The sequence below is a fragment of the Neofelis nebulosa genome, chromosome X, assembly GCF_028018385.1.
Source record: "Neofelis nebulosa isolate mNeoNeb1 chromosome X, mNeoNeb1.pri, whole genome shotgun sequence".
NCBI lineage: Eukaryota > Metazoa > Chordata > Mammalia > Carnivora > Felidae > Neofelis > Neofelis nebulosa.
In genome coordinates this window covers 115,159,624-115,184,632 of record NC_080800.1, presented here as the reverse complement: position 1 = coordinate 115,184,632, position 25,009 = coordinate 115,159,624, and the positions used below count along the sequence as shown (strand labels likewise).

The following is a 25,009-nucleotide window of genomic DNA, read 5'->3' as shown; positions in this document are numbered from 1 at the left end:
GTCGTGAAGCCCTCTCACCACACTGTAGCTCAGAGCTTTTGTGATGCTATTTGTGGCCAAACTGTATAGTCGACCCCCCCTTTTTTTTTAATCTTTTTTTAATTAAAAGAAAATTTTTTTAACTTCTTAAAGCTTAACTGTTTACTTTTGAGAGACAGCCAGTGAGCACGAGCAGGAGAGGGGCAGAGAAAAAGGGAGAGAAATCCCAAGCAGGCTCCGTGCCGTCAGCACAGAGCCCAGCGTAGGACTCGATCTCACGAGCTGTGAGATCACGACCCGAGCTGAGATCAAGAGTCGGACGCTTAACTGAGCCACCACCCAGACACCCCTGCGTAGTTGACTCTTAATTGGAACTTTATCTAAAACCGTGCTTAGCTGCACATCTTAGGGGGTGCCCCAGAAAATCAGAAATGTGCCTATAGCAATAACCAAGTGATTTCTCTGGAAGCCACCAAGCGAAACTAACTGCCTCATATCATCGAGGAGAGTCAAGGAGGAGCTTTTTACAACACAGAGAGCTATAGAATGTCCCGCGGGCTACAACATAACAAACTTCTAAGACAGTGCTTACCTTGGTGGCTTTCTTGTGCTTAAACATGCCTTCTTTGCCAGCCGTTGCTTTGTTCCAGCCATGAAGGGTAAAGCACTTTATTTTTTTTATTTTTTTTATTTTTTAAACGTTTTTTATTTATTTTTGGGACAGAGAGAGACAGAGCATGAACGGGGGAGGGGCAGAGAGAGAGGGAGACACAGAATCGGAAACAGGCTCCAGGCTCCGAGCCATCAGCCCAGAGCCTGACGCGGGGCTCGAACTCACAGACCGCGAGATCGTGACCTGGCTGAAGTCGGACGCTTAACCGACTGCGCCACCCAGGCGCCCTAGGGTAAAGCACTTTATACAGTGACCGATTTCATGACTGCTTGAGAAATTTCTTTGTTTTATTATACTTTTTTTTAAATAATTTTTTAAAGTTTGTTTACTTATGGAGCGCCTGGGTGGCTCAGTCGGTTAAGCGTCTGACTTCGGCTCAGGTCACGATCTCGCGGTCCGCGGGTTCGAGCTCCGCGTCGGGCTCTGGGCTGATGGCTCAGAGCCTGGAGCCTGCTTCCAATTCTGTGTTTCCCTCTCTCTCTGCCCCTCCCCCGTTCATGCTGTGTCTCTCTCTGTCTGAAAAATAAATAAACGTTAAAAAAAAAAATTAAAGTTTGTTTACTTATTTTGAGAGAGAGAGCGGGAGAGGGGCAGAGAGAGAAACAGAGAGAGAGAATCCCAAGCAGGCTCCGTGCTGCCAGCACGGAGCCTAACATGGAGCTCGAACTCACGAACCATGAGATCATGACCTGAGCTGAGATCAAGAGTCGGGTGTTTAACCGACTGAGCCACCCAGGAGCCCCAGTAAATTTCTTTTTCAAGTTGTTTTGGTTGAGAGCTTCGGGTTTTATAACCGTGTGAAGACATTGCATTCATCTGTTTTCTGTTACTTTCCTCATTTTTTCTAGTTACATTTTAAACTCTAAATTAATTTTTTGACTGAGTCTGAGAAATGTAATAAGATTTGTAATGAGCCCAGTCCAGAAAATACTTCATAGAATTCTTACGCGACCTGTAGGTGCAAATGCAGACAGTGCAACTCAAGCTTGAAAACATTCGGAGTATATTCGAGAACCAACAAGCTGGGTTCAGGAACCTGACGGACAAGCGTGTGAAGCCAATCCAGTTTGTGGTACCTGCTTCTGACAGTTTGATCAGATCCGGAGTACCCTTTTTGTCACCGAAACATGGTAAAGTATCTTGCATTCACGTTTTAAATCTCTTCCTTTCCTGCTGTCGTTTGTTACTCTTGATGTAAACACTGAGTTCGTTCTTCAATCCTGATGGATGGAGATTTTATGTCAGCATCTTTGGTCACGTTTAAACTCTGATGCACAGGGCAGGAGTCACGGCTGAGAGGATCATACGACAGTAAAGCATAGGAATACAGCGTAGTAGGGACTGATGAAAATGTGGACTGAATAGTCCAACCTTGCAATGAGCATGAACATTTTACCAGCATCAAACTCACCCCTTTCTTGAGCAGGTGGAGGAAAGGATATGGATCTGGTCTACACACGCAAGCGTGTGCACGCGCTCACACATATTTACTACTTAAATGGATAAACGATTACTTGGTTCTTATTCGCTTCTAGTAAGTGAATGGCTCAGATAACAGAATGGATTGCCTTTCGTAAGTGCAGATAAATAGAATGATTCTGCTAGAAACGAACTGTTAGAGTCCATTCTCTTGTTGTAATATTTGTAGATGAGTTTTAACCATGTAATATCCGTTTCCTTTCTGCATTCTGTGGGATAAAATAATTATCGTGACGGTGGTGTTGAACTAATCTGGAAGTGAGATGATTCGATTGCCCAAAGCTGCCCTTGCGCGACCTCTGGGGAGAATAATTTGGCCTTTGGGGCCCTAAGTTAGTTGAATGGGTGAACATGGGACTAAATTCGGTCTGTCTAATCTGAGAGGATCACAGATTTCATTAATATATGTACGAAATGCTTTGAAATGCAGAGAAAGCTTGAAGGAGTATAAAAACCCAGGGCAGTCCCAGCATGGATCATCTGAGAAAGAGGTGATGTAGGCATGTAACTAAGCTAAGACGATGAAAGCTGTGTAGCTAATGGTTATTAAATATAAAAATATACTCACAAATGAATAATGTTGACTAAGAAGATACTGGGCAAAAAAAACAGAACAAAACAAAAAAACCCCCCCAAAAACCAATAAGGGCATACGCATCTACCGCTAGGAGAATAAAAATAGAATGCGTTAATATTCCTTAGCAGAAGACAGACCTCAGTTAGACTTCTGGCTCTGTTTCCTGGCTGTGTGACCTCGGGCCATTCACTGAACGTTCTTCAGCCTCAGTTTCCTTGTATGTAAAACGGGAACAATAACGCCTGCTGCCTTCAAAGGGTTGCAAGGAGACAATCTGTTCCATTCTGTTTTATTTATTTTTTCTTTCTGATATTCTCATTTAATGCCATTACACTTTTTTTTTTTTTTTTTTTTTTTTGGTCCTGCAGTGGGAGTTGGATGCTCTTTCTTTCAAGCATGTAAACTTTTTTCAAAAGGTACCCATCTTTATTACTTCGGTCCATTTTCTGAGTTTGTGCACATGTGAAAAACCAGTTTGACGTCTAAAGCCAGCAGCAATTTATTCTTGAATGTTGCCTGCAATTAACTTTCTCCCGTTTTTCATAACACGCATCCATTATTCTCTTAGCATTCAACTTACCTGGGAAAACGACTGTATGAAAAGTAGATGACGCCTCTAAACTCCCATTTCATCGAATGACCGCTTGTAAAGAGAAACTAGGGAAACCAATCGGCGATGTTAAATCAAGGTGTCTTTCATTTTAGCGACTCGGGTGTCATCCGCAGTACAGCTATCTGTTGGGAGCAGCTTAGATCGGCTTCAGCTTAAGACCGCCTCATGTATTTATGAGGAAGAAGGCAGCTTACCGAATAAATGATACGGATGGATAAGTGATTTTACCCGTTATTTATCATGGTTTCGAAATGAAATCAAAGCATTATTTACGTTGCAGGCATTGCTACGCCAAACATACAAGATTTGGTCCAATCAAATTGTGTTGGTTTTTCATACAGTGCGTCAAACTGGTTTTTTGGGGGGGGTTTGATTTTGTTTATTTTTATTAATTTGCGTCAGACAGGATCCCATACCTAGCGCAGTGCTGGCACCTAGGAGGATGCGATGAGTGTTTGTTGAATTAACGATTTACTACAAGGGGTACAAGTTAGCGAAGAACACTGTGAGGGGGGACATGTGGTTTGAGCTGCAAAACCTGTAGCTCTAGTCTACACCTTTCTCATATGCTTCGGACGTGGCATTTACAATTCGCCTCCTTGAATTTCCTATAGGCAAGTCAGATTCCACATGCAAACCTTCTTTCCAACCCCACTGTTAGCCCTCACTGCCGTGTCCTTAATCCCAGCTAACATCTGTTGCCTTGACAACCGCAGCTGTCTCCCTGCCTCCCCAGATGCCCCTACCTGTCTTGCCTGTTGGATTTTACAATACTCTTCTCTCTCTGGGATGCTAGTCCCTTCCCTCTCCCTTTCCCCTTTGCTAGCTCCTCTTCTTCTAGCAGATTTCCTGTCTCTAGTCCATTCTCTTCAGGTAAGCTTTTCTTTCCTGCCTCTCTTACCCCCCCCCACCCCCCCGCGCCCAGTTCGCTTAGGTGTTCATGCTGTGGGCTAACAACCCCCCACTTTGGGTCTTCACAGCTTTTGTGTAATTGCCTCTTTTCTGTCTCTCTTGTCAGCCTGTAAACTCTGTAAGGACAGGGACCGTGCTCAGTTCACCTTTGCATCCCCAGCACCAAACACAGAACCTAGCACATACCCTAGGTGCTCCATAATTTTAGGGATACAGTAAAACCTCGGATCGCGAGTGACTTAGTCCGCGAGTGTTCTGCCGGACGAGCAAACATTTCCCGTAAATTTTACCTTCATGCACGAGCGATGTCCTTCGTTACGAGGAGTACGTGACGCCGACCGCGGCGTGACAGCTGAGCCAGTGGTTCTTGACATTCGCTCTGAGAGATGAATGCTTTGGGTGACAAGCATGTTTCTGGAACGAATCATGCTCGCGAGCCAAGGTATTACCGTACGTTTACGTTGTTGCGAGAATGAACTTGTCTGCCTTGCTTTTCAGAAAAAAAGATGCATTCCTCATGAGTTTTGTGTATATTCCTTTTTCATCTCTTAGTGCAGTTGCAAGGAATCAATTAGTAAAGCTAATTAGAGAGGCTCCCTAAGTTACCTTTATAAATAAGTTCGGATCTCTGTGGATCAGGTGTCTTTTAAATGGTAGACATCAGTGTTCATGGAGAAATTGATTTTATGTGGTAAGTGCCACTACGTCTAGCTTATATATTGATATAGCTGATGTTATAAATGTAAAACTTGTATATAAAAAATACATATTTAAAAAAATTTTTTTTATTTGAGTATAGTTGACACACAATGTTACTTCAGTTTCAGGCATACAGCACAGTCATTCTACACCTGTATATATTTTAAGTAGGCTCCCTGCTCAACATGGGGCTTGAACACACAACCATGAGATCACAAGTCACATGCTCTACTAGCTGAGCCAGCCAGATGCCCCTAAAATATATTTTTAAATAATGAAAGCGAAGTATAAAATTTGGAGAACAAAACAGCGCGGCCTTTCCCCGAGGTTGCCTTGCAGTGGTTTCTGCCGAGGAGGAAAGGACAAAAAGTATATTCCATAGAGAGGAGAGATCCATGAAGCCTGTGTGGGTGGCAGCCTTTTTAGCTGCAAATAACAACCTAGTCTTGCACTTGAACCATGCCCTGGGCTTTGTAGGGACGTTTGGACTCCTTGCTTAATAATATAGGGGCTTACCCATCATAAACAGAACAGAAAGAAAAGGAGGGGGGAGCCTGGCTGGCTCAGTTGGAAGAGCATACGACCCTTGATCTCTGCTCGTAAGTCTGAGCCCCGTGGTGGGTGTCGAGATTACTAAAAACGAAGAAATGAACTTAAAAAAAAATACAGATGACTTTCCTTTCAACGTGTTTAAAAAGAGGACAGAGGAGAGATTAAACAGGAAGAGCAGAAAGGTTAAAGCTCGGATTTTGACAAAGTTGTGTTGTTTTAGCATCTTACCGTGCTTCAGAATTGTTGTTTTATGTAGCTGTTAGAAACGTATATTCTGACGGCGGACTATGCACATTTGAATACCACCTCTGCTTCCTGGACAAGACACTAACCATACTTATCTACAAAGTGGGGGTAGAAATCGTCCCTTTCGGGTAGGGTCGATTGGAGGATTAAAGAACAAAATGGCCGTGTAGGGCTTAGAACAGTACCTGGCGTATGCAGTAAGTGCCAAATAAATGTTACTAACTCTTCGTGGTCACTTGGCAATCAGGGGAATGCTTGATGAGTCAGAGAATGGGTGAGCACATAGCAAGATGATGCTGAATAAGAAGTCGAAATCCTGCAGATAAATCTGACCAGTCACCTGTTTCGTGTAGCGTGATTTAAAAGTACTCGTATAAATACGTTGGAATGGTCCCATGTCTCTAATTGCTGAATAAACATTCGTGTATTTTAATTAAAAGTGTTGATTTTCATTCTGGTCTGAAATTCTTCTTTCATATTTTTCTACCAGGGAAGAAGAGTTGGAGACAAAATCAGAGCAACTTAAAAGTAAATATCATTAATTAATTCAACATTGGCTTTATTGCTGTAGTTGCAGAATCGGTGTGGAGGCTTAAACCATATTTTTAATCCACTAAACCAATATTGTGTGCTCAAAAGCCTCTTTAATCTGAAAGAAAAAGCTGCTACTGATGCATTGTGTCTAATTGCGGTACTGACATCTCCCCAGATGTGTGAGCGGTTTCTTAAGTCTTGGCTCAAGTTCAGAACTAGTTTCTGTAAAGCATCTATAAGTCCCAGCTTTTCTTTCCCCCACACCGCTTCAATAAACTTAAATAAGTATTGCGCCTTTCTACAAAAGATTTCTTTCATAATTGATTACATTCCTATAAGTATGGAACACGGACAGAGGACAGGTTCTAATGGTCCATACTCGGGGCTCAAAAAACACACAGCTGTTCATTTCTTGATAGAGACAAGATTCCTTCTCAGTTACCCATGATATTCTGGTACCTGCAGAGAGTAGCCTCGTCATAACTGTAGGGCCCTACATTTTCCTTGTGTCTTCTTGATGGTCAGTAAGGACAAGAACATCTATCTCCGAGAGGCAGTATAGCAGTGATACGGATTATTGAGCAATTGTAGAGACTACCTGGGTTTTCATCCCAACTCCGACAGTCACCGGCTGTGTGACCTCGGGTAAATTCTCTCGCACTCCCGTTTCCTTATCTATAAAATGGGGATAATAGAACACCCTCATCATAGAATTAGTGTAAAAATGAGATAATATTTGGGCAGTATTTCCAATAATGCGTGGCATACGGTAGTGTTCTAAGTGTCCAATACCATTATGAGGCTAGAGAATGGCCTATACCGATATACCATGCCTGGTTATCACGTTGTGCGGTCACGGCTTGTGTTTTCAAGAAAGAAACGGACTGAATGCCAAATTCCATCATCTTACGTGTCTTACGGTTCCACGTTCCTCTCATGACACCTTAACATTCCTCTATGTGGATCTTTTTATTTGCGTGTCTCAGGGAATAAATAGGAGGCTGTGGCTCTGTACATTTTCTTGGTGAGATTTCTAAGCTGGTGGACCCAGTTCCAGAAGGCACACCTTCTTCCAGTTCTAGCCATTTTGCACAATCCTTAGGCATTTAAAGGTATAAAGTTACGTTTCAAAACTTTCCAACCTTGGAACAGAAACCTGTTAGGAGTAAATGATGCTTACCTATCTGATGAGTGACGTACATGGTATTTTCAGTCTTAGTGTATGAAAATGGTAACAGTTAATACATTCAGATAGAGTAAATCAAACCATAGTCTTGAAGAGGGAGCATAATGATGACACATCACAGGCTTGACTCTTTCATCACTTACCAGGTATGTGACCTTGGCCCTGTTGCTATAGCTCTGAGGCTCAGTTTTCCCATATGTAAAATGAGGATAAGTGTGCCGTAGCTTGGTAAATTGCTGGGGGCGGGGAATGGATACAGTATATGCACAATAGATAGGAATATATAGGAAGTAGTCGATACATGTTTGTTCCTTTCCACATGGATTTGTCATATTTTGTGGAAATGCTTTTTAGCCGCTAGATCTTATACTTCATTTTTGGGTTCTAGTGCTACATTTACGTGGAGTTCAGAGATTTTTGCAAGCTCAAAAGTCCCGTACAGCCAGGATCCCTGGAAGATACTTCTAATGCTTCTGAAGAACACATAGCCATCCCGGAGCTCCTGTAGTTGACTCACTGGGCCAGTCCAAGGACTGTAGGGTCTTTTTTTTTTTTTTAATTTGAAACTAACATTACTTTTATGGATTTTTTTTAATAAGAAGCTTATTGTCAAATCGGCCTCCATCCAACACCCAGTGCTCATCCCCACAGGTGCCCTCCTCCATGCCCATCACCCACTTTCCCCTTCCTCCCAGCCCCCATCAACCCTCAGTTTATTCTCAGTTTCTGTAGTTTGCCTCCCTCCCTCTCTAATGTTTTTGTTGTTTTTTTTTTCCTTCCCCTCGCCCATGGTCTCCTGTTAGGTTTCTCAGGATCCACATAAGAGTGAAAACATATGGTATCTGTCTTTCTCTGTATGACTTATATCACTTAGTGTAACACTCTCCAGTCCCATCCACATTGCTACAAAAGCCAGATTGCATTCTTTCTCATTGCCACGTAGTATTCCATTGTGTATATAAACCACAATTTCTTTATCCATTCATCAGGTGATGGACATTTAGGCTCTTTCCCTAATTTGGCTATTGTTGAAAGTGCTGCTGTAAACATCGGGGTGCAAGTGCCCCTCTGCATCAGCACTCCTGGATCCCTTGGGTCAGTTCCTAGCAGTGCTATTGCTGGGTCGTAGGGTAGATCTGTTTTTAATTTTTTGAGGAGCCTCCACACTGTTTTCCAGAGTGGCTGCCCCAGTGTGCACTCCCACCAACAGGGCAAGAGGGTTCCCGTCTCTCCACATCCTCGCCAGCATCTAGAGTCTCCTGATGTGTTCATTTTAGCCACTCTGACTGGCGTGAGGTGGTGTCTCAGTGTGGTTTTGATTTGTATTTCTCTGATGAGGAGCGACGTAGAGCATCTTTTCATGTGCCTGTTGGCCATCGGGATGTCTTCTTTAGAGAAGTGTCTATTCATGTCTTCTGCCCGTCTCTTCACTGGATTATTTGTTTTTCGGGTGTGGAGTTTGGTGAGCTCTTGATAGATTTTGGATACTAGCCCTTTATCCGATATGTCATTTGCAAATATCTTTTCCCATTCCGTCGGTTGCCTTTTAGTTTTGTTGATTGTTTCCTTTGCAGTGCAGAAGCTTTTGATCTTGATGAGGTCCCAATAGTTCATTTTTGCTTTTCATTCCCTTGCCTTTGGAGATGTGTCGAGTAAGAAATTGCTGCGGCTGAGGTCAGAGAGGTTTTTTCCTGCTTTCTCCTCTAGGGTTTTGATGGTTTCCTGTCTCCCATTCAGGTCCTTCATCCATTTTGAGTTTATTTTTGTGAATGGTGTAAGACAGTGGTCTAGTCTCATTCTTCTGCATGTTGCTGTCCAGTTCTCCCAGCACCATTTGTTAAAGAGACTGTCTTTTTTTCCATCGGATATTCTTCAAGGACTGTAGAATCTTCGAAATAAGATCGTGGTTTAGGATCAGAGAAATCACCTGTAGCAAAAGCTGACATGTGGCAGAGAGCAGAGGCAGAAATAAACAAGTTACGGCCATTTTAAGAAAGAATAGTTACCCACGTGTTATTAGCCCCAGAGTGTTACCCTTGGATTTTATCACATCATTCATGTTCCTGATGATACCACTGGATCATTGGAAAGAGAGTCAATGATGTTGTGTTTAAAGGACTCCAGGATTCATGTCATATTTCCTAGAAAGGCTTCCATTAAAAATCATTAAGGTTAAAAAGCTGGGTTTTTTTTTCAGTAAATAAACGAGTTATCTGGAAATTCAGCGTTTTATAAATTAACCTCACTTCCCCAAAGTGCCAAATAAAACGTTATTTAATGTGTACAATAAATTCTAATTAGCATTTTAAATCTGAAAAAAAAATCCTAGTGTTATTTTTCAAGTTATGTACACAGTTAGGACCTAGAGAAAACTTAGTTTGAACTAGATTTCCTTCAAGAGGAACTATACGTACATAGATGCTAATTTAAGTCTTATTTTCATCATTTCAGATCGAAGTGGTGCATGATTGTCGGGAGCAGAGAAATTCTGGTCAATCCTCCAGTCTGGACAATGACAATAGCTTGGATATTTTACAGAAGTATCGTTTCTTTATTGACATACACTTCTATACACATCTACCAGTAGGAATCTCTGATTCAGTGGTCAAGGCGAATGTGCTCTGTTTGTGTGACTTGAAAATTAGCCAGAGTTTTCTAGATTCTTCATCTCCTCTATTGTAAAAGAGATGACAGGGAATGGGACAGTCGCTGTTTCAAAAACTACAAGGATTATTTAGACATACAGTGTTATTTTAGAGATGTTAAAAATAGCGTGCTCACTTTTATAACGTTACTATTTTAGACATAAGAATATTCACCTTTTGGGGGGGTGCCTGGGCGGCTCAGTTGGTTGGAGCATCCGACTTTGGCTCAGATCACGATCTCGCGGTTTGTGAGTTCAAGCCCCGCATCGGGCTCTGTGCGGACAGCTTAGAGCCTGGAGCCTGCTTCTGATTCCGTGTCTCGCCCTCTCTGTGCCCCTCCCCACCTTGTGCTCTGTCTCTCTCTCTCTCTCTCTCTCTCTCTCTCTCTCTCTCTCCCAAAAATAAATAAACGTTAAAAAAATTAAAACAAAAGAAGAAGATTCACCTTTAACATTTTATATCCTAGAGTTGTGTGGCGATACATATTCAGATAAATAATGTTAATGCTTATAAATGTAAAAATAAAAGAAAGGCAAAGGTAGAAGTTAAATGTGTTACCTGTATTGGAGAGTGAGGAAATGAATTTTATTTATTATTTATTTTTTATTTTGTTAATGTTTATTTATTTTTGAGAGAGAAAGAGAGAGAGACAAAGCATGAGCGGAGGAGGAGCAGTGAGAGAGGGAGACACAGATTCTGAAGCAGGCTCCGGGCTCTGAGCTGTCTGTACAGAGCCCGATGCAGGGATTGAACTCCCGGACCAGGAGGTCATGACCTGAGCTGAAGTTGGATGCTCAACCAACTGAGCCACCCAGGGGCCCCAGGAAATGGATTTTAAATATGGTATTGAGTTGCCTGAGTGGCTCAGTCAGTTGAGCGTCCGGGTCTTAATTTCGGCTCAGGTCATGATCCCAGGGTTTTTGGGGTCAAGCCCTGTGTTGGACTCCTTGCTGAGCGTAGAGCCTGCTTAGGATTCTCTGTCTGCCTGTCTGTCTGTCTCTCTCCCTCTCCCTCTCTTAAAAAAAAAAGTGTCAATTAGAAATCACATTGGAAGAAGAATGTATTTTATTTTAAAGAGATCAAAATCACTAAGGTTTAAATATGATCTATATTTAGGAAAACCAGTAAAATAAATCCATTTCAGGTCTTGGAAAATTTCAGAACATTACTGGGAAAGGGGAAAATCGGGCATTAAATGTTAATATCATTATGTTTTTGGAGAGGGAGAAAGAGAAATTGTCTTTTTCCCTACCCCCCCACAACAAAATAAACCAAAGTTTTAGGAATAGATTTTTGAGTTTTTAATAAATTGACTCTTAAGCTTAGTGAGATAGAAATAAAGTGGGCTTTTTTTTTTTCATTTTGAAAAATAAGTCCCGAGTCCCCTTTCCTTTGTTTTAAATATATTTTATTTTTATTTTTTAATTTTTTTAATGTTTATTTATTTGGGCGGGGGAGAGAGAGAGAGAGATAGAGAGAGATAGAGATAGAGATAGAGATGGACAGACGGGCAGAGAGAGACGGAGACTATCCGAAGCAGGCCCCAGGCTCCGAACGGTCAGCACCGAGCCCGATGCGGGGCTCGAACTCCCGAACTATGAGATTATTACTTGAGCTGAAGTTGGAAGCTTAACCAACTGAGCCACCCGGGTGCCCGCCCCTGTTTTCAATATATTTTAAAGCATCTTGTGGGTGGTATTTATTCTAGAGACTATATGATTCACTCCATATTTTGATGATAAAGCCAAAACCATTGGTAGTTCCTAGGTGTTAACAATTTTTACCTTAGACAATTTATGATGATAACGATTGAAAGATTATAATTCCAAGGCAACAAAATAACGGATAAATATTGTCTTTTCGCTTTAGCCACGTCCTAAATGAGCTGATCCAGACAGAGAGGGTCTATGTTCGCGAGCTGTTTACTGTTTTGTTGGTAAGTGACTCAAATTCTATTTTTGCACCTTCGCCCCAGTGCTCTCCCTGCTACGTTCATTAGTACTGAGGACAGTCTTCTCTGTCCCTTTCCTTCCTTGTCACATGCCAGCAGTAGGTGTTTCTCCCATTGTTTGAGGCTGCCCATGCGTTAAATGTGCGTATTCGGGTTCTCCCTCAGTAGTGAGAATTGTGCTGTGTAGAAATGGTGCTGGAAAGAGTTAAAGGTAAAAGAAAACCATTCATTTGATACACATGTCATAATATTAATTTGGTCTAAAAACCCACACACTTACTGGCAGCTTAAGGAGAGGTTAATGACCTGTAATACAGTTTTTCCTGCTTGATTTCTAGTTTGTTTCCTATACCATCAGCTACCCCGGAGGCCAAGAGAGTCACTTTGTTCTACGCGCTGAGCAGGCAACGATGATTTCCTTGTCTGGCTTTCTGAGAACAACAGTTTTTTGTAAATGGGTAACTTCGGGTACTGGAAGATTTGATTGTTGGAATTACAAACAGCTTTCACCCAGGAGTCCTGCCGTATACATTTCTGCTGTAGCTATACCCTTTGGTGGCCCAACCGAGTGTTAACGTGAACGTGTTTTAAATGAACAAATGTATTTATTTTGGGTAGGGCTACAGAGCGGAGATGGATAATCCTGAGATGTTTGATCTTATGCCACCTCTCCTGAGAAATAAAAAGGATGTCCTCTTTGGAAATATGGCAGAAATCTATGAATTCCATAACGAGTATGTAATTGCCGAATTGAATGTTTCTTTTGCATCGTATTATTTAAAGGGCTGTTGACTAATTTACTGTATTTGATGTAAAATTATATCGTGTTTTTTTTTTTTTCTCTGACATTTTCACAGCATTTTCTTGAGCAGTCTGGAAAATTGCGTTGACGCTCCAGAGAGAGTGGGACCTTGTTTCCTCGAAAGGGTCTGTTAATTATTATTTAAAAATATATAAATATGGGCCACTAAAATAGCAGCTCGTTGTAGAGAGACCGGATTTGTATAGGTATTGTTTTTTATGTCTTTATGTTTTGGGAGGAGACCCATCACTCCAGCCAGTATTTAATGGTAAACCCAGTTTTGTTACAGAGACTGATGGAATCAGACGCTTCAATGGCTCAGCTTGTGCCCACTGACCTCTGGGTGATCCCAGGAGTCCAGGGACCAGCCTGGCTATGAAGATGTGAGAGTAGGAATCATCTTAGCTCAACCATTCTTGGATTGGTTAATTTTTAGCCTAAGAGATGCCTTGGTATTCCCCTCTAATGCATGTAAAGTCTTAGAATCAAACGTAGTCTGGCTTTCAGACACCAGGGCATCTATCATGGGGACTTTGCAAAACAGAGGGCTGTCTGTTCTTTTTATTCTATGAGATCATTCAGGGAGGCTCATTTTTCCACATCCCAAGAGAATACTTAGCACAATGGACTTCCCAAGCTTTGTAATCATACTCTCCTCCATTAGAATTTTCCTTAGAATATTCTCTGCTTATCTACTTATCTACTTCCTCCTCTTCCTGAAAAATCAGTTCCATCTTGATTTGAGAGTCAATTTGATAATGGTGATCATTGAAAGCTTCCAAAGAGATGTCTTATCCCAGAAAGCGTTAATGGACTCAGAATATGATATGGTTAAGAAAAAACTGTTTGTCCTTACCTTTCTCAATATATTCGGACTTTAAACATATTTAAGTGGTAGCCAGATTCTTCCCTGACTTCCCTAAGCAACACCAGTCTTGTTCCTTCGGGCTCATATAGTACTTAATGTCTGTGCTGCTCGTTGGAGATTTTATATTTGACCAAGACTATGTTCACAGAGAAGAACAGGGGGAAAATCATCGTATACAGTGTGAGTTGTGCTGTATTGGGAATATACGAAAGATCCTGTAAGAGCCAAGAAGAGGGGCATCTGACATAGATTGGAGGTATAAAGGATGGCTTTCCAGAAGAGATGACTCATGAGGTGGGAGTTAGAGAGTGACTAGGAGGTAGCCCATTAGATGGGGGTCCAGGAAAGACGATTCCAGGGGGAGAGAATAGCATGGTCACACACCCAGCGGGGTCATGGTACAATGATGATATCCCAGTGACAAGCCAAGGGACTTGGAAGTTAGCCACAAGTTCATTCACTAGGGAACTGAGAGGCTGGTGGCATGGAGACGGCGTGTTCCTTGGTACCTTCTTGGCTTACAGCTGTGAACAAATTCATCTATTTGTATAGTTCAGTCGGAGAAGGCTTTTCCCTAGCTCTCCAACTTGGTAAGTGGAGGTGGTGAAATTCCTGAGATAATTATGTGTTCCCCTGCTCAGTCTGGTGGGCATGTTTTTCTTGGCTTCCAGAGAGGGATCCTGACTTACTGCCAGTGTGGCAGGCCCTTTAGGCCACGTGTAATGCTGGGCTCTACTCATTCTAGCTCAGCCTTTCTTGATAAGAACAGTGCATGTTCACAGATTGATAATACGTTCGAATGTGCTTTTTATCACAGAAAGATGATTTTCAGATGTATGCAAAATACTGTCAGAATAAACCCAGATCAGAGGCAATTTGGAAGAAGTATTCAGAATGCGCCTTTTTCCAGGTATAGTAATTATTCAGGTATTGGATATACTCTTTCCGGAAGACACTGGGATAGTTCTTATTTATGAATCCATTCCTACTGTGAGTTGTATATAATACAGATAGATCAAAGAACAACTTGACCCTGCCACACAATGTGTACGTGCACACGCGTGCGCACACGCGCACAAATCTGTATGCTGCTTCCCAGAGGCAACCACTCTCGGTTCTTTCAGCTGCTTCCTTTGATATTTACTTCCATGTTTCCGAATAACATTTATATCGCTACTTTAGCCCTCTTTCACTGCCCCTGCCTCACCACCAGATGCATACACATACTTCTTTTCCTCCAAAACATCCAATATGGTTATAAGTTTAGTTATATAGATACAGTGGTAAATTAGTGAGACTAGGTAATTCCTATATTCAGACGAATCCTCCGGTATAAGATGGTTGCATTTCCATCCCTTTTTTCCCCCTGCAATTGTCTTTTTTACTTCCTTAATTTTTTAGATACTTTTCCCTATTCTACCTACCCATAGACTCGCCGAGTTAAGAGAGTTACATAAATTTCTTCTTAGTACATTTAAACATATTCTTTTTTCTCTGAATTTCATTTTGAATTAATCTCTCCTGGACTTTTTTGATCTGCTCATCAAGGCTCACTAGACCTGTTGCACAGCTGTCAACCTGGGATCTTGTTGAATATAACTTTTGGGATTCTGTTCATGGTCTCTTGCGTAGGCTCTCCTGTTTCCTAGGTGCCATATTTTTTCCTTGTTTCACTCACTTGTTTTCTAGAACATATCCTCCAGCAGTTTTACTGAGAAAGTGTGCCTGGGAGGTAAAAGTTTTGAGAACTTGTATGTCTACTGGGAGGTAAAAGTTATGAGAACTTGCATGTCTACAAATGTCTTGAGTGTATCTACCCTAACACTTAATTGCTAGCTTGGCTGGGTATAGAAGTCTATACCCAGTAAGTAAAAAATAATTTTCCTCAGAATTTTAAAGGTATTTGCTACACTGTTTTCTGGCTTCCAGTGTTGCTGTTAAGAAATCTGATGCTATTTTTATTTATTTATTTTCTTGAGAGAGAGAGAGAGAGAGAGAGAGAGAGAGAGCGAGCATGCACACACACAAGTGAGCACAAGTGGGCTGGCAGCAGAGGGAGAGGGAGAGAGAGAATCTTAAGTGGGCTCCTTGCCCCATGCAGAGCTCGATCTCGTGACTATGATATCATGACCTGAACTGAAATCAAGAGTCAGATGCTTAACCGACTGAGCTATCAGGTGCCCCCCCATTTTGATTTTCCATCCTTTGTGTGTAACCTATTTTTGTCTTCCCTCTGAAAGCTTATGGGAACATATTGTATTTGGAGTTCTGAAATTTCACAAATAGTGCCATGACATTGGCACTATTTTCATCCGTTATGTTGGTCTTGTGGCGATCCCTTTGAATTTGGAACCTCTTGTCCAAATTTACTTGGATTTTTTTCTTTGATTTTCTCTGCACAATTTTTCTATTCTGTCTTTCTGGAATTTTTGTTGTATAGATGTTGGACATTCTCGACCATTCCTCTAATTCTCTGATCTTTTCTTTTTATTTTCTGGCTGTCTTGCTCTATTTTTTGGAATTTGTCTTTCAGTCCTTTTATTGAGAGTTTTGTGTCTGCCATTATATTTTTAATTTTGTAGAGCCTCTACCCTTTTTTGTTCCCTCAATGTTCCTTTCAATAGAACCCTGTTTTCATTTCATGAATTCAGTATCTTCACTTATCTTTGTGAGGGTAGTAAGAATAGATTTTCCTTTTAAAACTAGTTTTCTTCTCCTTGCATAATTTCTGCTGTCTTCAGATTGCTTTTGTTTTTTCTTTTTCTTCATTTTGTTCCTGTCACTCATATTCGATACTTCCCACAAATGTCTGGTGACACTTGTTTGGCCACTTACCTTGAGAGTAAGCACTAGAATACAAAGCTCGCTGGAATTTTCCCGCACATATGTGGATTTATTGACCATGGTCCTCACTATTGAGTGATTTGTGTCAAGGTGTTTCCTTGAGGGGATCCCCACACCTGTATCTTTCTCAGGCTGGTTAGATTCCTAAGTCTACTACGTGGTGAATAAGGGCCTGGTTGCCAGTATTCTGGTAGCCAACTTAGGTGAAAACGCTGAGAGTATTTAATTTGGTGCGTAAATATTCAAGTAATCTCTTTGCTTTCAATATGGCACTCTGTCTTCAACTGGATCAGATATTCCCTAGTTCATAGGCCTTCCATTTTACTTTTTTCAGGTAAACATCCATTCTCCTGCTATGCGATGGGACAGGCATCCACCTAGTTGTGCAAGGTGGCATGGTTCTCTGAGCCTTCTCTCCTTTTTTTTTTTTTTTTTTTTTTTTAACTTTTCTGCTCATTTAATTTTGGGGGTAGCCACTTCATTGAGGTGTAATTAAAATTCCATAAAATTCAGCCTTTTCAAATGTGTAATTAAGTAGTTTTACTATGTCCACAATGTTGGGCAACCATCACTGCGATCAGTTTAAGAACAATTTCATGACTCCAAAAACAAAAAAAACCAAACAAACCCACCCATACCTTTTTAGTAATTACTTCCCGTTCCCTGCCCGCCCCCCCCCCCCCATCCAACAGCCTTCTGTGATCGGTAAGCTACTTTCTGTCTTTCTAGATTTGCCTGTTCTAAACATTTCATATAAATGGAATCATCAAATATGTGATCTTTTGTGTTTTGCTGATTTCACTTGGCATGATGTTTTCAGAGTTCATCCATGTGGTAGCAGATATGAGTTCTTCTTTCCACTATATGGGTATTCCACATTCAATGTACCCATTCATCAGTTGATGGTAATTTGGTTCTTTTCCACCTCTTATGTACAAGTTTTTCTGTGGACATATGTTTTCATTTCTCTTGGCCATGTACCTGGGTATGAAATTTCTGGGTCATTTGGTAACTCTCTCTAGCTTTTTGAAGAACTGTTGGATTGTTTTCCCAAGTTGCTGCACCATTTTAATCGCTGGCCAGCAGTGTGTGATGTCCTGATCACTGCACACTCGCACCAATGTGTGTTAGTGTCTACTTTTTTTTTTTTAAAGGTATAGATTTATTTATTTATTTATTTGCTTTTTTTTTTTTTTTTTTTTTTTTTTTTTTTAGAGCATGTGCGAGCAGGGGGAGGGGTAGACGGTGAGAGAGAATCTTAAGGAGACTCCATGCTTGGCCTAGAGCCCAATGCCGGGCTTGATCCCATGAATCTGGGATCATGACCTGAGCCCCAAATCAAGGCTTGGACGCTTAGCTGACTGAGTCACTAAGGCACCCCAGTATCTCGATGTACTTTTTTTTTTTTAAGTTTATTGATTTTTGAGAGAGTACGAGCAAGCAGGGGACGGGTAAAGAGAGAATCCCCAGCAGGAGCCGCACTGTCAGTGCACAGCCTGAAGCAGGGCTCAAACCCACGAACTGGGAGATCATGACCCGAGCAGAAATCAGGCGGCGGATGCTTAACCGACTGAGCCACCCGGGTGCCCCTCTACTTACTTCTTAAGCAGACTTTTAACAACCACATTTTTTGAAACCTGACCTTCATTTCCCCCCTTTCAGAGGTCCTTGATGTCTGTAATTCTGGAGTCTTTGTGGAAGCGGGGGGAAGGTGTTCTATAACATAAACTGACTTGTTCCTTGGCTTTTCCGAAAACTCTGCTGACTTGAGAGTCACGTTTCTCTAGCGTGCACAGTTGTCTAACGTTATCACTTTGGCGTTCAGTTTCCATATTTGGTTGATGTGTTTTTCCTCTCCCATATTTGTAACTTTGGGTTTTGCCTTGTAAAAATTACTTTTGAATCATTTCAGTTGGGTTTCATGAGTAAGGGGAGCTAAATGGATGTATCGGTCCATCATCTTTAACCATGAGCCGCTAACTGTGTGAATTAGATTGTATATTGGTTTTTATCTATATTCAGAGGCAGGTCCCAGATCTTACACATATATAGCCTCTCCTACTCTCTCTGTGTTCTGTACTGCTTGCATGTACATTTCATCCAAATCAGCCCCATCTCGCCCTAGTTAGGGACCCTACAATGTTCCCAGGACCCAAAGGCATGACCCTCATATTTATAGTGGCAGTGAGCCAATAATCAGATGAAATATAGCACCAGTTGATGAGGTCTCCATTTTTCTTGTGGTGTTCAAAAAACCTCTCCTTGTACCCAGTTTGATTTATCTTCAGCACAACCTGTTTCTTTTCTTGGCCTTGACCTGTGCAGCTGAGCCCTTTAAAAATTTTCTTACGTACGTTTTTTAGTCATGTTTCATGTTTAATCATGTTCATCTATGGTCATTCATTGCTTTCTCATCTTTTAGGCATTCCACATCAATGCAAACTTTAGGTAAAAACTTATTAGTATTTGAAATCTTGGCACTTTATACCTCTCAAATCCTTAAGGCAACATTTACAGTGGTTTTTTTTACGTATACTGCTGCTTATAATTTCCACACCATATGTAACAGTGGTTTTCCTGGTAAATTTCCCTTGAGATGGAAGAAACCATGCATTGGGTCTAATCAGTGAATGCTTGGTATTTTCATGGGTGCATGTCTTAAATTCATTGATCATTATTATATTTTAATGACAGGAATGTCAAAGAAAATTAAAACACAGGCTTGGTCTGGATTCCTATTTACTCAAACCCGTGCAACGAATCACTAAGTATCAGTTACTGTTAAAGGTAATTACATAAAGCCTGTCTGTCTTTCTGTCTTTCTTTCTTTCTTTCTTTCTTTCTTTCTTTCTTCCTTCCTTCCTTCCTTCCTTCCTTCCTTCCTTCCTTCCTTCCTTCCTTCTGTGGGTCAAATGTATCAAAGCCATTAAAAAGGAAGCAGGTGACTAGAAAGTACCAGGAATAGGTAGGCTCAGGGCCTGGGTTCACTGTGGCCCTTAAAGTGCCCGGCGCATAGATGTAATCTGAGGCTGTCTGGAGTCTTTATAGCGAGTTAATTATCCATACCAGTTACGTTGATGTATGTGTAATGCCGAACTTTTACTATTTAAAAACAGTTTTTTTAATGTTTATTTATTTGAGAGAGAGAGAGAAAGAGACAGACAGAGCATGAGCGGGGGAGGGGCAGAGAGAGAGGGAGACAAAAAATGTGATGCAGGCTCCAGGCTCTGAACTGTCAGCCCAGAGCCCCATGCGGGGCTTAAACCCATGAACTCTGAGATCATGACCCAAGCCAAGATCAAGGGTTGGATACTTAACTGACTGAGCCATCCAGGTGCCCCTAATGTTTATTTTCGAGACAGAGAGAGCGCGAGCGACCACAAGAGCAAGCGAGCAGGGGAGAGGCAGAGAGAGAGAGGGAGACAGAATCCAAAGCAGGCTCCAGGCTCTGAGCTGTCGGCACAGAGCCCGACGCGGGGCTCGAACTCACGGACCGTGAGATCATGACCTGAGCCCAAGTCGGACGCTTAACTGACTGAGCCACCCAGGCGCCCCAATCTTTTTACTATGGTTGAGAAGAACTAAACACACATTTCGTAGAGTTTGAGACAGTATTTCGTAGGAGCCTTCTTGATGAAAATTGGAGGAGGCTCACCCCTCGTGTCACGTTGAAATTCAGGTTACAAAAATGTTAAGTGTAAGCACCGAGCTTATTTGACAGTATGTTTTCACGGTGTTCTGTGGTCTAGGCAAAATGAATAAGACAAATTGTTGTATGTCGAAGGCCAGAAAAGTGTGATTACTTTAAACATAAATCTCTAGTGGGTCCTAATAGCTGTTTTTCTGCAGCTTCAAGAGCAGTGAGTGCCCTTTACTCGATGCCGTTTAGTCACTATTCCATTTCTTCCCAAATTTTGACACAGTTTTTAAAATATAGTACTAATGGGGGGCGCCTGGGTGGCGCAGTCGGTTAAGCGTCCGACTTCAGCCAGGTCACGATCTCGCGGTCCGTGAGTTCGAGCCCCGCGTCAGGCTCTGGGCTGATGGCTCGGAGCCTGGAGCCTGTTTCCGATTCTGTGTCTCCCTCTCTCTCTGTCCCTCCCCCGTTCATGCTCTGTCTCTCTCTGTCCCAAAAATAAATAAATAAACGTTGAAAAAAAAAAATTAAAAAAAAAAATATATAGTACTAATGGGACGGATAGCAAATGAAAGGTATTACTCACAAAATGACATTATCTGTGGACTCCTCCTTGAAAGCATGTTAGCCAGAAATGTATTCATTTTCTCCCGCTATTAATATCTGCCCAATATTAATTTTTGACTTCTAATCACAGGAGCTGCTGAAATATAGCAACGGCTGCCAAGGGATTGAACAATTAAAGGAGGCTCTGGACACGATGCTGGATTTACTGAAGTCAGTTAATGACTCCATGCATCAGATCGCAATAAATGGCTATATTGTAAGTAAATTGTAATGATTGTCGCAGTTTTGTGGGTAAGCAAGTTAAGATCTCTTTCTTCGTCGCCACCCGGAACCAGCTGAGAAATAAAAAAGAGCCGAAGAATGGGAGATCTTGTTTGAAGGAATGTTTCGGTCTTCTAAGGAGATGTATTGCCCCGGAACTGCTGCTCGCATAGTCCCAGATAGATATGGAAGAAAAAAAATCAAGTCTTTAGACTTAGCTCTGCCTAGTGGGGATCCCTGGACCGGTAGATGTCAATCGCCAATCAGGATTGAGGAGAAGATGGGCGGGGGGTGGGGTGGGGGGTGGGCCTACCCCAAATACATCCACATGGAGACAGGAAGCCAGGGAAAAGGAGCTTTCTTCTGTCTCTTGTCCCCGCCCTAATTATGTACCCGTGTGACACATGGCGTGTTTTCATGTAAAGTTGTGATGAATGAAATTTTAAAGACCGTGCAAATTGTGTTGCAGGAATTTAGTAGCTCAAGCTACACAGTACAACGTTGATGTCAGAGGCCCGAATGTAGCTCCACCTTGTACTGATGAGTGTTGATTTTCCTTCATAGGGAAACTTAAATGAACTGGGCAAGATGGTAATGCAGGGAGCATTCAGTGTTTGGACTGGACACAAGAAAGGTGCTACAAAAATGAAGGACTTTGCTAGATTCAAACCGATGCAGCGGCATCTGTTCTTGTATGAAAAAGCCATTGTCTTTTGTAAGAGGCGCGTTGAAAGCGGAGAAGGGTCTGATAGATACCCATCGTACAGCTTTAAGCACTGTTTGAAAGTAAGACAATTTAAATTGTGTAACGTAATATTATTTCATATGTAAAAAAGCTTGTGCACCTTTTCAAGTGAAATGAGTGGGTTTTATACACGCATATCCCTTTATTTATTTATCTACTTATTTATTGATTGATTTATTGTTTTTTATTTGAGCGTGAATGCGAGCAGGGGAGGGGAACAGAGAGACAGTGACAGGGAGAGGGAGAGAGAATCTCAAGCAGGTTCCCACGCTCAGCGTGGAGCCCAACATGGGGCTCGATCCCGCAACCCTGGGATCATGACCTGAGCCAAAATCAAGAGTCAGACGCTCGACCAAGTGAGCTACCCCAGGTGTCCCTCACATCCCCTTTTTTCAAATGAAATCTTTCTATTGAGGCATTATTGACGTATAACATTATATCGGCTTCGGGTGTAAAACACAATGATGTGATATTTGTGTGTGTTGCAAAATGATCGCGATCAGCCTAGGTAACATCCATTACCACACCGTTGTAAGTTTTTTCTTACGGTAAGAACTTTTAACATCTTCTGTCTTAGCAACTTTCACGTGTGCAATAGAGTATTATTAACCACAGTCACCAGGCTGTACGTGACATCTCCAGGACTTACTTATTTTCTGACTAGCAACTTGTACCCTTGAACTCCCTTTGCCCGTTTTGTCCTCCCCCAACCCTCAAAATCTTCAGTAGAGGTCTTTTTTTTTTAATGGTTTCTAATGTTTACTTATTTTTGAGGCAGAGAGAGACAGAGAGAGAGAGCAAGCGAGCATGAGCGGAGGAGGGGCAAGAGAGAGAGAGAGGGACACAGAATTTGAAGCAGGCTCCAGGCTCTGAGCTGTCAGCACCGTCTTGGTCGGTCACGTAACTGAGCCACCCAGGCGCCCCTCAAGTTTTAAATTGTACAAGCAGGGGCGCCTGGCTGGCTCAGACGGTGGAGCATGTGACTCTTGACCTCGGGGTTGTACATTCGAGCCCCACGTTGGGTGTAGAGATTACTTAAAAATAAAATCTCAAAAAAATTGTAGAGGCAATATAACATTTGCTATGGGAAGACTGGAACATGGAGAAAACTATTGCCTCGCCTCCCCAACCACCCTGACTTGAGTCATTTTTTATGAGCATGTTCTTTCCTCGTTGTCAGCCATTTGAAAATTGACGACGTTTTCAGCAGCAGGGACAGAGGATAAGCGATGTGTCCCGAGGTGTTTTGTGTCTGGAGTCTCCCAGATAAGCAGGCCCTGCTTTTGATTCTCCCCACAAGGCCGACAGTCCCAGGCTGTTGGTAACAAAGTTCCTACCCAGAGTTACGACCCGATTCGGGCCTCTTCCTACTGTCGAGTTTCCCCTGCTTTGCTCTGAACCCTCAGCAACGCCACAAGTTTCCTTAACTCCGGCTGCTTTTACAGCAAATGCACCGAGTTGCCCTTTTGACATCAGCAGCCCGCCTCCACGTCCCCCAGATCTCCGTTGTTCTTTTATGTCTGCAACAAACATCGATCGAGCACCAAGATTTTATGGTTGACCTCAGCCGGGGTTTAGATCTCTTGCTGTCTCTGTGCCTATTTCTGGGGATGAGACTCTCTCTCTCCATAGGCGTGTTGGACCCAAATGCATTTGGTTAGCTTTTTATTTGTAGAGTGACCTAGCCAGTACCTAATGTTGTATTTCTGATTTGTATCGATTTTTTTTTTTTAACTTGAATTTGTCACTGTGGTGGGCAACAGAATGTTTCTGAAGTACATTAGAGTGAGGAGGGACTGGTATGCGGGAACCAAGTCATGAGAATTCAAACTATAATGGTTACCATGGAAACAGGGTCGGCTAGATGCAAGAAACATTTCAGTGGAAGGAGACCGACGGGCTTGGTGACTTACTAGATACAGGAAAGAAATAATACCTGCCATTTGAAGGGAAAAAAAAAAATCAGTCTCCTTTTTCTTTGGTTTCCCAATAATGTCTAATATTTTTAATAAAAAAGATTATTCAGTGCTGCCTGCAAAGATTTAGGCCAGGAGTACCAGGAAAATGGTGATCGCACTGACAGACAAAGATGGAAATTGGGCTAGTTCCTTTTTCTTTCTTTCTTTCTTTCTTTCTTTCTTTCTTTCTTTCTTTCTTTCTTTCTTTCTTTCTTTCTTTCTTTCAATGTCTGTTTATTTATTTGGAGAGAGAGAGAGAGAAAGCACAAATCGAGGAGGGGCAGGGAGAGAGAGAGAGTCACAAGCAGGCTCCGCACTGTCAGCACAGAGCCCGGCGTGGGGCTCAAACCTACGAACTGTGAGATCGTGACCTGAAGCAAAGCCAGACTCTTAACTGACTGAGCCACCCAGGCGCCCCGAGTTTGGCTGTTTCCTAAGCCTCACTCTGTTTACTTCTTCTTGCTTTCCTATTGTGAGATTCTGGGATTAAATCATCGCTAGCAGTACTAGTTGGTGTGTGACGTAACGATTGGGGTTCATGGACCGTTGTCTTGAGTTCATCCTATCAAGCTAGAATCCCGTGGCCTAACAATCGCATGCTATATTTTAAGCCGGCCACTTCTGTACAAAGGAAAGGCCCTCAGGTCACAGCCAGACGGAGAGGTTCGAGTTCTCCAGATTCCTCAGTTCCTGCATTTATTATCATCACCTAATTTTTTTTTAATTTGATAACCCTGCATGGAGTGCTTACTATTTGCTAGAAGCTGATCTAAGTGTTTATAAATGGCACTGTTAACTCATTGAACCCAGATGGCAACTTTAGATGAAGTAGGAACTATGATGAGCCCCATTTTGAAGGTGGGAAAGCCAAGTTCCAGAGAGGCGACTGATTTGGTTAAGGGCACATAGCTAGTAAGCCGCGCAGCACGGGTTCAAACCCAGGTAGATGGTTCCAGAGTCCATGCTGTTAATCACCGCACCATGCTGGAAGGCCTTGTTTTTTTGTTCGTTCATTCTTTCATTCCTTCCTTCGTTCCCTATTCTCCACACTTAATTTCCTCTCTACTCCTGTAGCAACCATTCTCATTTATTTGATGTATATCCTTCAGTTTGCGTGTTTTTGTTAAATGTGTGTTGATGTTCTGTGCGCATCTAGTTTAATTTGCATAAATTGTAATCCGTTATAATTCTCTTTTTTCTTTCTTCTTCTTTTTGGTCTCAGAAACTGTTTTTAAGATACAGCCATGTTGGGGCACCTGGGTGGCTCAGTCGGTTGGGCGT

At 42.1% G+C, this 25,009-nt stretch overlaps 1 protein-coding gene across 4 annotated transcripts in view; it reads left to right on the top strand.

Annotated features, from left to right (window-relative positions):
* Window positions 1–25,009, top strand: part of MCF2 (MCF.2 cell line derived transforming sequence) — a 110,981-nt gene that overhangs the window by 64,500 nt on the left and 21,472 nt on the right. For 3 of the 4 annotated variants that reach the window (XM_058712919.1, XM_058712923.1, XM_058712922.1), the window contains 11 exons: window positions 1,611–1,782; window positions 3,077–3,124; window positions 6,221–6,258; window positions 9,902–9,990; window positions 11,965–12,031; window positions 12,665–12,780; window positions 12,904–12,973; window positions 14,534–14,626; window positions 19,255–19,347; window positions 20,895–21,020; window positions 21,590–21,811. In XM_058712919.1, coding sequence (XP_058568902.1) covers window positions 1,611–1,782; window positions 3,077–3,124; window positions 6,221–6,258; window positions 9,902–9,990; window positions 11,965–12,031; window positions 12,665–12,780; window positions 12,904–12,973; window positions 14,534–14,626; window positions 19,255–19,347; window positions 20,895–21,020; window positions 21,590–21,811 — 1,134 coding nt within the window. The remainder of the gene's footprint in view (window positions 1–1,610; window positions 1,783–3,076; window positions 3,125–6,220; window positions 6,259–9,901; window positions 9,991–11,964; window positions 12,032–12,664; window positions 12,781–12,903; window positions 12,974–14,533; window positions 14,627–19,254; window positions 19,348–20,894; window positions 21,021–21,589; window positions 21,812–25,009) is intronic. The other variant, XM_058712921.1, reaches the window with a different exon arrangement.